At 41.6% G+C, this 12,280-nt stretch overlaps 1 protein-coding gene across 1 annotated transcript; it reads right to left on the bottom strand.

Moving 5' to 3' along the window:
* Window positions 1–2,420: 2,420 nt before the first annotated feature.
* On the bottom strand, window positions 2,421–12,051 carry cahz (carbonic anhydrase). Its single transcript, XM_031874965.1, has 7 exons — window positions 11,444–12,051; window positions 10,294–10,491; window positions 8,864–8,982; window positions 7,505–7,597; window positions 7,250–7,312; window positions 6,947–7,102; window positions 2,421–4,211 (listed from the first exon to the last, which is right to left on the bottom strand). The coding sequence occupies exons 1-7, from the start codon at window positions 11,475–11,477 to the stop codon at window positions 4,092–4,094; spliced, it is 783 nt and encodes a 260-aa protein (XP_031730825.1). The 5' UTR covers window positions 11,478–12,051; the 3' UTR covers window positions 2,421–4,091.
* Between the last annotated feature and the right edge of the window lie 229 nt (window positions 12,052–12,280).

Raw genomic sequence — 12,280 nt, 5'->3', positions numbered from 1 at the left:
CTCAGTGCTGGTGGGGGGTCGTTTGGGAGAGGAGGCAGTGAGTGTAGATGGTTGTTTGATAATGGGGGTGTAGGCTCATCAAACCTGCAGTAGAAGGACATTCAGGTCGTCAGCCAGGTGGAGATTGTCCTCAGTGGGGGGGGGGTGGTCTCCTGTAGTTCGTGAGTACTTGCAAGCCTCTCCAAACTGACGAGGGGTCGTTGACTGAAAACATTTTTTCCAGTTTTTCAGTGTAGCTCCTCTTAGCTACCCTGATCTCCCTCGTCAATATGTTTCTGGCCTGGTTGTACAGGATCCTGTCCCCACTTCTGTAGGCCTCCTCCTTGGCCCGACGAAGCTGCTTGAGTCTTGCAGTGAACCAGGTTTATTCACAAGGTAGCCACACAGAGCAGGGGTCTTCAATGTTTTTCAGGCTAAGGACCCCCAAACTGATAGAGATGGAGCAGGGACCCCCGACTATATATATTGTATAAAATTGTGTTTTATATTAAACTGGGCCTAGTGCCATGTATAAACATACCTCTTTATTGTGCATTTAATACTAAGCTATTCAAATAATACACAGGTTCATATATTCATGTTTTTATTTTAAACATGTGCAAGGTACAGTGAGTAGGGAGGCCGTGTCACTGCCATTTATAAACATACCTTGTCAGCTGATACCAATGCCAATATCAACATTGTCTGTTAATAGCATGATAATCATGCATACAAGCTATTCAAATTGATGTTTTCATTTTATACATAAATGTGGAAAATGAGTGATGGCCTATTAGTGTCACTGCCATGCATAAACATACCTGTTATCTTTCATACAATACTGAACTATTCAAATAATGACAGATTCATGTTTAAAAAAAAAAATGTGTCTAATCAACCAAACATTTCGCGGACCCCCTGCAGTACCTCCGCGGACCCGCTAGGGGTCACGGACCCCCTGTTGAAGACCTCTGCCCTAGAGCATACCCTGTTTTATGACATGAGGGCTATACAGCGGGTTATTGTTGGAACCCATCTACTGAGCATCAGTGATATTGGTGACAAGAGGAGCCTGTGAAGAGCTCAAAGGATATAAAAAGACATAACCCACCCAGACACAACCTGTTTACCCTGCTGCCGTCTGGCAATAGATACAGAAGTATCAGCTGCCGAACCACCAGACTTCAGAACTGCTTATTTCCTCTAGCTGTGAGACTCCTTAACTCATCCTCCACCCTCCAAATATGATATTGAAAAGGTGTACAGCCTAGCTGCGTAACCAATACCCCCTCCCGCTGCACGTGAAGCGCTGGAAGACGGTTTGTTCAATAACCTCTGACCTAGGTAACGAACGCACCCCCAAAATCTACACGCGAGACTGTCTTAGCCTGCTTAGGGAGGCGAAAACCAGGATAACTTAATACCACTAGCCACCGTCACTTATTTCAGGCTAAAAACGTCGGCCTTCCCGACTGCCGGATATCAACGGATTTAGGTGTGTGTGTGCAATAGGTGTGGGAGGACTGCATATACTCCAGGGTGATGCCACTCTAAAGGGCCACCGCTGGAGGAGGAACCCCGTGTGGTTGGGAACCTAGCTCGGTTATTAAGGGCAGCTTCAGGACCCTGGCCCTAACACTCCTGATTTAGATACCATTTTAACCCCTATTGTTTTCTAATACACCTCAGCTAATGTCTAAACATTATTAACCAACACTGCAACATCACATATGATACATTTGCAACATACATCAATCTGAGCCAACCAAGTTAGTAAATCACAACAATGATGAACAACACTATCTTAACCTCAGCTTGTAACAGGAATGCCATTCAAATCACGTCTCTTTTATTTGCTATTGTCAGCCGATCTCAGGGAGGAGCTCTCTCACCTTGAGGAGATCACGAGGGCCCCAGAGATGAGCAACGCTGGACTTTGGTTGGAATGCACAAAATACAAACAAGTTTTATTTGGTTTCTACAAAAAGTTTAGAAAAGATTCCAAAAATGAATAACAAAAATGAAATAATAGATCATACAAAATCTCAAATGTACCAAATTCTCAAAAAGCCTAAAAGCCCTAAAAAGAGCGTTCAGCGCTTTCTGCACCCTCGGGTCCATATAAGGTAGACAACAGATCATTCTTTAATCATTGGACAAAACAGTTATCATATCCCTTCTGACATACCTACTCTTTAAGTGGAATGCTTTCCTGCTAGCCCCCTGAATTTGTATATAATGTGAAGACTTGAAACTAGCGATTGAGACCATAAACTTGTGTTTCCAAGTTAATAAATAAATCAAGTGAGGAGGAGCCTATTTCTCATAGACTTCTATTCAATCAGACTTCTTTTTACAACCAGTCCTTTAATTTGAACAGCATGATAAGGATAATATGTGATTATGAGTTGTGAGAAACAAAAATAACACTCTGACATCTGCAAGTTATGAATATTTATTGATCAAATTGTTTTCCATTATGACATGACAGATTCACAAAAACATTTCTTCCACCTGTAATGTGGCAGCAGTGTGTGACACACTTTAAAGGGTGACAGCTATCTCACCATAAGCCCACTTTAAAAGCTGATTGTCTCATAACTGATATAAAAGCTCAAATAAAGTAACATTTCGCTGGTCTCTTATGAATATCTGCCACTTCATTTAGATGGAGTGATGATTCACATTGCTGACAAACTATAGAAATGTAATGAGAAAGTCTGACCTCTGTTGTTACTGTAGAGTGGGTTAATACATAGTCATAGATTGATCCTTTCAGTTCAGAAGTTACATGAGTCTTAAAGGCAATGTTTAATGCACTGTGGTGATAGGTAGTTCAGTTGTCATAGTTTTTCTTTTATATAAAAAATGGACTGACACTTTTTTTGTAGAGTCAGCAGAATGAGGTGAGCCATGATCACAGTAATGCAGATGTCTCAGTGAAGTTCTGGCTCATTTTTGCATGAACAAAAAAAGCTAAATTTTTCCAAATGGGATGGAAGCCCAACAGAGACAAAAAAACATGCATTAGTGTGGACATGGCCTCAGGCTGTACTGTCAGCCAATACTTTGTCTCTCACAACATACTGGTACATTCCAAAGCATTACCATCATGAGATGATCATCAGTCCTAAACCTTCCTGTGTACAAGTGCCTGCCAGATGACGGTTGGTGGCCACAGTACACAACTGTAGAGTCAACACTGTGAAATGTTACGCATCAAGATCACTTTGTCCCAAACTGACAAAATGAGGCATCAATAAAAACTTTAGCTTGACACTATAATAGACACTAGAAGTAAGAAAATAGCTTAGCTTATGAGTTATACGGTGGGCAGAGAAAATGTGTTGCATAACAGAGATCAGGTGCCAGAATACCTGCGCTTTAGTCTGTTAGATCACTGGTCCCTTGGTACCTGTGTTCAACCCAGCCGGCAAAAAATAAGTTATCATTGTATGTTTTTGCAAACCACAGGATACATTGAGTTTGTATGTTTCTGAACCACACCTCACATCAGCCTTGTGTCAAGCTGGTGGAAACGCACAACGTTAGAGCCGTGAAGATGATAAAACTTTTGTCTCGCTTGTAATTCATAAGTACGGTTCATTCACGTGTTTGCGTTATCTGATGGATAGTTGTTAGCTAACGTTAGCTAAACTGCAATTGCTGGAATTAAACAGCTGAAGTGCAGAAGTTATTCTTCTTCTGGTCTTTTCCACCTCCCTCTGAACAGGAGGACGGACAAAACTGAGTTGCATGTTGGAGAGAAAGTGAAGACGGATGTAATCAGATTTGTATCTGTGGATAAGTTTAAATGAAAGTGCCCTACATATCATCTGGATTTTATCTGGGTATAAATGTGACCTATTTCTTAACAGTGTCAAAGCTTAAAAATGCCTCAAAGTTATTTAATTCAAGATACATCCAGTTAGTCTATGTCATAGAAAATGTAAGCAGAAAGGCTTGTATTCTACTTTTCATGTTAATATCAATAGGGCTAAGAGAAGTTGAGTAATGTAAGCTAAGGAAAGACTGCATGTGGAGGAAAATGGGAGTAATACGGATAAGAATAGGCAAAGGGGGCAAGGAAGCCACGTAGATGAAGCAGGGGCTTATTTGAAGGAGGCGCGGACCTGGCGGCCTTTCAGAGCCTGACAGGGCCGGTAGTTGTCCACCATACAACATGGAGCTTCTCCATCTCCAGTGAAGAGGAGGTTGCGGAACTTGGCCATCTTATGAGGAAGAAGAGACAAAGAGGATTAAGGTAAAAGATTTCCATGGACTAAGTCCCAGTAGCAGCTGCTGAAATTGAAAACGCTTACATTAAGTGAAGCATCACGTGTGTTGTTTCTAACAAGTATAACTCCATCATCACTGAGAGCACAGTAGAATTACCAGTCGGAGCAGATGCTTGGGACCGCATTCGTGCACGAGGAGCAGAAATGCTGCTTCATGAGGACGCTGTTCCGCTCGCAGATGCTGTTCTGTTCACGTGCATGAACGAGGTTTTGGTGTGCACGAGTTTAGAGTCTAGTTAAACTCCACAGCTGGGCCAGCAGCTCTCCTACGAAAGGCTCTGTACCGGTACATTCCTGCTGTTTGTCACGTTAAGTTAACACTACTGTTTGTTAGTAATATCTTGTTGAGCTCTGAACAATCAGAATCAGAATCAGAAGCGTATATTTGGTATATAAGGTATGTTGCACATACAAGGAATTTTACATGGCGGGTGGTGCATAACATTAACAATCAACAACAATCAACACAGTGCAAAAAGTAGAAACATTGAAATTTACAGTAAAATATAAAAAGTGCACAAACAAGCCATGTGTTGTGTTTACTGCCATTAAAGAGGAATTCATCTCCCATCTTGTTGCTTCGCAGCAGGTACGTGTAAGAGCCGGACCGACAATCAGCCTCTGCTCTGCTTTTATACTTATATATCTTATACTACTTCTATTGCAGAATTTGTGATTATGTATACAGCGCAAAAAAACAGATGTCCAACACCCACCGTTCAATCAGAAAAAAATGTTTTCTGTGTCTGCAGAATCATTTCTCTAATGTAAATGGACATGGAGCGTGTGTTGCTTAGGAAGGAGAATGATGATACATTCCCTTGAGCTCTTGTATCCTCAAGTGACTAAATCACAACAAACAGGTTGGCAATACAGTGGCGTTCCCTCCACTGCTGCACAGTCGCTAGGGCTGATGCAAACAGTACCTGGATCATGTTAAAGGGGACATCTCTTTAAGAACACAGTATCTGGAGTGCACCAACACACAAACTGTGAAATAAAACAACCCAGTCAGTTTTTTGAGAACTACGTTTGCAAAAGTTCACCATATTTTTCTCGCAAGCTTATTGGAGCAGGCTGGGCTTTTTGTGAAGACGGTCTTAAAGACACAGGCGCTAAAACGGAGTGCTTCAGACAGAGGGTGAATACAGGTGTCTTCAGACAGACAGACTGGAAAAAACAATTTGTTATTTGAACATTAAAGCATAAACATGTTCTAGTAGAAACCCCAAATACAAATATGAAGCTGAAAATGAACATGATGTGTCCCCTTTAAATAAGACATGTGGAATTGAATGCAATAATCTGCTTCACTTCTGACAGAATGTCTTTAATCCGGTGTTCATACAGCGCAGCCAGCCTCACAATCTCTAGCCGTGGTTGTTATCTAGCATGTGTGCATGGTGGTGCAAAAGACAGCCCTGCTGACGTTGAAAATAGTCCCATATCGGACATAGTACCATTAATATGTGGAAGGAAATGATCCCACAGTTGACACAGCCTTCACTGCCCTCTGCAAATCAAGCCAAATCAATAAACTACTGGTAACAAGTGCACATGTTAAGGGGAATGGTGAGATGAAAGAATCGTATGTGTGTGTTTGTGTGAAGTGACTAGAGCAGCAGTGTGGCGAAAACAACAACTCCTCAGGGAGCCATTTGGCCTTTAGCTAGCTGGTGAGCCCGGATTAACTGTCCCTCAGCAGGCTGACTCTTCTTCTTCTTCTCCTTCTCCTTCTTCTTCTTCTTCGCACATCTCATAGATGAACATCTATCATTTATCTAGGGAGGTAAAACCTTTAGCCAGAAAAGTCCTTGTGGGTTTTATGTCACATGAAGGTATGGGGCGTTACTCATGTTAAAGAGGTAGAGTGCAAACTGCTGACTGGAGATACAGGCAGTCAGAGTAATCTAAGGGAAACACAAGGCCCCTGAAAGGACAGACCCACCCTGCTCTAAAGCATGATAGGACTTCTAACAGTCTTGATCTTTACAATGTTTGGACCAACATTCTGGCTCCTTAAACCATGTACACCTCATGAGTTGATTAGCAAGTCAAAGTCTTGAGTGCGTATGAGGGTATTTGAAAGTATGTCAATTGAGGAAATGCCTTCTTCTCTTTATTCTGCAGTAATTGAGTGGCTCTTTCTTTTAATCTCTGACTTCCTGAGGCTTGACACTTCATGCCCTTTATTGTCTCATTTTAAGTTAAACTCTTTCAGCTTCCCACTGAGAATCCAGCAGCAGTCTCTCCAGACGACATGATAATAAAGCCAACCCACATACCAGCAGGTAGCCAAGAGAATGTCTGTTTTTAGCATTTCCACAAATACACACATATATTGTGTGTACGTTCACGCACATAGATACATGTACTTTATACTTGCACTAAAGCACCCGGAGCCATATGACCTTCCTATAATTAAATCATATCTGAGGTGTATCTTAATCTTAATCTTAAATTAACTTAATTTAACTATTTATTTTCACATTAACCTGCACATTTGTTTGATGATTGAGGCTTTTCTTTCTTAATTTCTTTCCTTATTATTTTATTTATTTATGTACTGAGTCATTTATTTACTGATTCATCCTATAGAATGCCAGTTTTAGTCCTCCATACAGATTTGCAGATGCGTAGCATTAAATTCTCAGAACGTATTCACGTACTTGTGCAGGGCTGACACTGATTGGCTCCTTGAGGACGATCCAGGTGACACTTTCCAACAGAGGAGGCGTGGTCAGAGAGCCATCATAGGTCCAATAATCCAGAGAACCAGGAAGAAGAGTCTTTGAGTCAAAGTTAGAAAAGGTGGTCTGCTTTCCCTGCAGGTGTCAAGAAGCAAAGGATGGAAAAGAAGGAGCGAGAGAGGGAAGCCATTGTTACACCTTGTTAATCTTGACTATGGAGTTGTTAGTCTCCCTAGCATATCATTTGCTGTACATTGACAGTATTGGCACATTTGTCCTTACCTTGGTCTTAACAGCATCCAAGGCATCCAGAACTTTCTGAAGCCTGGGGTTGGCAGCACCAATCTGGAGCACAACACAGACACACACACATAATTATATACACAATTATAATACTCAAACACAGTGTTAATTATTCTGCTTATCTCTTTACCGTGTCCTTAACAGGGAATGAATAGTTAAAGTATGTTTCCACCCCTAGTCTGGAGTGCAGTCACAGACTGATGGTTTCTCAGTGATGAATCACTGGCGACTCACCTTGAGAAAGACCCCGACCACTGCAAGTCCATCGGGCTGGCTGGCTGCCCCTCCAAAACTGGGGTACTTAGTGTTCCAGTGCACCAGGTGAAGCTAACAAGAAAAGAGAAGTTTGACTTTTAAGCAGTCAGCAACCTTCGGTTCTGAAAAGTGAAGCCGATGCGGAAGTGTCTTAGATTTGCATTCTTTCTACTGACCAGCAGGGGGCGACTCCTCTGGTTGTATAGAAGTCTATGAGAAAATGACTCTACTTCTCTCTTGATTTATTACCTCAGTAAACATTGTAAACATGAGTTTATGGTCTCAATCTCTAGTTTCAAGTCTTCTTCAATACAGCATGATGTTCATTTAGTACATTATGGTCCATTTAGAGTCAAACAGACCATAAAGCAGGGGATGCTTTAGGGCGGGGCTACACAGTGATTGACAGGTCGCTACCAGAGACGTATACTGTGTCTCTACGTCACTCCTCCGCATTCCAAATATGGTCACTTGTGTTCACTGGTTGCAAAAAGCCAAGATGGCGATGGCCAAAATGCCGAACTCCAGACTTAAAAAGAATGCAGTCCACAAACCTATGGGTAACGACAACTACGTCCACTTCCTATCGACAGTCTATGCTTTTAAGGCACAGGCTACAGTGTGTTATCTCAACCCGTTCTAACTCCCAACTCGTCACATACAGACTCTTGGTCAGGACCACTTAGGTTTAAGCAACAAAAGGATCATTATTTGGGTTAAGGCCAGCAAGTTTGTCACGTAACTTCAGTAACGTGGCCTATGTTACGTAAGTTAAGTGCTTATCTTAACGCAACGTACTAACGCAACTTGAAAGAAGTCAACGTTGACTTTTGGTTTCACATGGGACACGGACAGCAGCCTCCTGAGTGAAAGTCATGTTTGTTTAAGTACATTTGTTACGTAACTTCAGTTATGTGGCCTATGTTACGTAAGTGCTTTTCTGTAAAATACTTGCGTTATTTAAAATAAGTCAACGTTGACTTCTGGTTTCAAACGGGACACGAAAAATGGTCTCCTTGGTGAAAGTCTAGGTTTAAGTACATTTGTTACATAACTTCAATTATGTGGCTTACGTTACATATGTGATTTAGGTTCAGTGACATTTTCTGAAAGGTGCAAAAATGTTGGAAAGAATAGAGTGGGAGGAGCATCTGTAATAATTTAGGACTTTATCTGACCAATTTCCTTCCTTCATATATATTTTACCTAAGCCTCTTGAAAAAGATAGGATAGTACCCCATTAACACCACAGGACGTAGCCATTTATCTCATAACATGAATTGATGGCCTGTTACTGTATGTGGTAGTTGTTAACAGAAGATCCAGTAGCCTCAGTACCTCACTTGGGAACTTGATGCCGTTGACGGTGTGTTCGGAGCCTCTGTCATCACCGGCTCCCCAGTGGAAATGAAACTGCTTCAAACGGTACGTTCCAGAAATAGGACCTCCGGTCAGGGCTGGTGGGAGCAAAACAACCGAATCATTAGAGACACACTCAGGGAAGGACAGATTTAACACCAGCAATGAAGTAAGTCTATGCTCCTCAGTAACCTGCACATTAGCATACAGTCAGTGTATATGTATATGATCCTATTAGTTCTACTTTACATTTGAATGCTTATGTTCTTTCGATTTTATTTCAACTGTATAGCATTTGTTCATCAAAGTAATCAGCTTCTCTCATTCAGAGGTGCAAACTCAAATGACATATTTCATTTTTTTTAACCATTAAATGCGGAGAACCATGATCTGCGAAACATCACTTTCAAGACATCCTCTATCAGTGAAAAATGATGCCCATCACTGTGATGTCCTACTGAGGGGGCACTCCACTGGCATGTACACGTAAAGGTCAGTAAAGGTCATGGTTAGTACTACTCAGTCTGTGAAAACATGTAAAATATCTTTAGTGGCACTGTAGGAGCTTCCAAAATAACACTTATGCAACAAGTCATCCAACCCAGAGCACATCATTGATTGTTTCTTCCTACCCTCTATTAAGAGAACAGAACTAGTTGGTTAGTTAGGCAGTGGCTCAGGGAGTAGGTAGAGCAGGTAGTGCTTTAAGACACTGTACCCCAAGCTGCTCCCTGTGTGCTTTACAGCAGCCCACTGCATGGGTTCAACGCACAATCAAATTTCATGTATGAATAGGCAACTTTTTATGCAAACATTGAAACAAAGTCCAAAAAAGAACAGAAAATAACAGAAATTCATATTGATATACACTGTTGGATGAATGTTGGATAAACAGTGTCAGTGCAACAGGGTGAAGTGGTGCCAATGTCCTGTTGGCCTCCAGATACGCTCTTATCTACCACAGTACATACAGCAGGGTGGAGGCACAAAGCAGACAGACAGATAAAGTGTACCGCTGTACTACTGTACTACTGTGATACTGTACTACTGTAATACCAATGGGCTGAAGAGTACATTTAATTTCCATTTAGTGTGGTTTTACTCATCCATCCAAAGATGCAGCACTAACTAAATATCTTGTAAACAGGCTTGGGAATAGTGTTTGATTTCACTTCAAAACATATTTATTTTTAGTTTAGAGGGTATGATTGTTTGTTCATATTCATTCTTATTATTAACTAAGATCTTCCTCATTTCAGTGTTGTGGTTTATTTTGTTAAAAGAAAAAAAAAAGGGTTCAATGAAATGAGGTAATCATGTGTAAATGAGGTAAATACATGAGGTGTATATATACTATATAGTCTTCTCTCTCCGTGTCTATGTAACACCAGGAGCTGAGCTGTGCTTACTGGAGCTGTCTGTGTCGTCCACATAGTCCACCTGGAAGGAGTGTCCATTGTTGAGAATGCCGTTGGCGTTGGAGGGGTCATACTTGATTTTCAGTGGCTTCAGAGTGGAGTCATATTTGGCCTCCTTGGGGACAATGTTGATGGGAGACTGTCTGGGCCCATTAGCTAAAGGAAAATCTTCTGCCCATTTGTCAGGTCCTGCAAATGCATATTCCAATATTAGATATGAAATCAGTATATATTAGTAGCAAGTGCTTTGTCCTATTCTTTTATGTTTCGTGTGTGGAGCACTTTTACGCCAACCTCTTCAAAGTTTCCCTGTAGATTCATGCCTGTCTTTATCAGGTAGCAGTGCAGAAACAAGTATTCAGCTCATTCACATGTTGCCACAGTTGAAAACTAGCAAAGGTTGTACATTCAACAACATCTTCCCAAGTTTACTCAGCAGTAGTGTGATATTCAGATCCTTTACTCAAACAAAAGTAGCAATACTGTGCATCTCAAGGTAAGTATACAAAATTAGAAAAATGTACTTTAAGTATCAAAAGTAAAAGTATTCAAAATGCAGAATGGGCTATTTCAGCATGATTTTGTAGTATTGTTACTGAAGTCAAATTCAAGCAAACTGAGTAAATCATAAATGTACCTTACAGTGAATGTAACCACTGACAGCTGGTAATAATTATATTCTTCCTTCTGTTGTTTTATTAAAAGCCATGTTCACACCCTTCACACGATAGCTCAAAAACATATTTTCATTTAGCATTAAATTGATCAAAAAGTACATTTTTTTTGTCTGTGTTGCAGCCAGCAGGTGGTGTTAATTCTATGGGGTAGTTCAAACTGCAGCACTTTTGAAAAGTTGAGTTTCATACGTTTTGCACCAGCTAGCTGGTAGATGTTTAAGAACAATGTTTGGCTGTTTAACCAGAGCAGTCATTTTAAAATCCAAGTGTTCATGAACTACAAACCCATTTCCTCTGAAGGTGTGCTTAAGTAGACTGCTGTCATGTCAATTATTTAAGTTGTCACATTGTTTTTGAGGAATGGCAACTTACTGACTGCAGCATACTCGTGTAACACTGAGGTGAGAGTTTCAACCTGTTGGGTATATAACCTGCCCATCCGGTACACGCTGAGAGATCCTCACCGTTAATTGGTCCGTATCCCCATCCGTGAGACATGGCTGCTCCCGCTGTGTGCTGTGCTGATAGCACAATACGATGATTAATCCAGGGTCAGGTCGGAACGAGGCTGATGATGGGTGATGATGATGATCTGGTGACAGACACCCAGCTGAAAGGCTTTATATATATGCAGGCTCACACCGGGTGGGTTTGGCTTGTCGTTCCTTCAGCAGGCCGGTCAATCAGAAGAACGCTGCAGCCATCCAGAGATGCGACGGAGGCGTCCTCCTCTCCTCTCCTCTCCTCTCCTCTCCTCCGCTTCCCTGCCGTCCACTCCCTTTGTTTCTGAATATTCGGAATATTTTTTTTCTATTGTCTCTCCGCTCTCAGGCAGTGACGGACGCACATGTATCACATACTGCACCCAATCCCCCGCGCTGCTGTACCAGGATCAGCGCAGGTTCAGTGTTTGGAGCAGCGCCGTGTGAGGATGGTACGGTCCAGCGGATTTTAGCGCAATATCCTGAGGTCGACATTTTTCTTTTCAACTCTTGCCAGCCTTCTTTGACCTCGGTTATCCTGCTGGGCTGCTTTATGAAGGCTGCATGCAGGGCAGGATGTGCGTGCCTGTGGATCTCTGTATGGCCGGATGGAGAGATTTTAGGGCCTGATGGAGAACACCACCCCACCCACTCCAGAAGTGCTTCATTGATTAGTATTCATATTCATTCAAGCTGTAAAAAAAAAGAGTTACAAACGGTTTAGCATTAAAAAAAAAAACTGACATATATCATAACTCAAACCAGCACAGATTATACACACTGGAGGAATCAGTGCCACTTTCTCCAATGATATGTTGC

The sequence above is a fragment of the Anarrhichthys ocellatus genome, unplaced genomic scaffold, assembly GCF_004355925.1.
Source record: "Anarrhichthys ocellatus isolate YVR2014 unplaced genomic scaffold, GSC_Weel_1.0 scaffold85, whole genome shotgun sequence".
Lineage (NCBI taxonomy): Eukaryota > Metazoa > Chordata > Actinopteri > Perciformes > Anarhichadidae > Anarrhichthys > Anarrhichthys ocellatus.
The sequence above is the reverse complement of the archived record's forward strand: the minus strand, read 5'-3'. Positions and strand labels throughout refer to the sequence as shown.

Excerpts from the sequence above, each read along its gene's own strand:
- cahz (XM_031874965.1), bottom strand. The coding sequence starts at position 11,477 with ATGTCTCACGGATGGGGATACGGACCAATTAACG. Across the intron at positions 8,983-10,293 it reads GGACGACACAGACAGCTCCA|CCCTGACCGGAGGTCCTATT; the intron begins GTAAGCACAGCT and ends TGCTCCCACCAG. Across the intron at positions 7,598-8,863 it reads GCATCAAGTTCCCAAGTGAG|CTTCACCTGGTGCACTGGAA; the intron begins GTACTGAGGCTA and ends TTTTCTTGTTAG.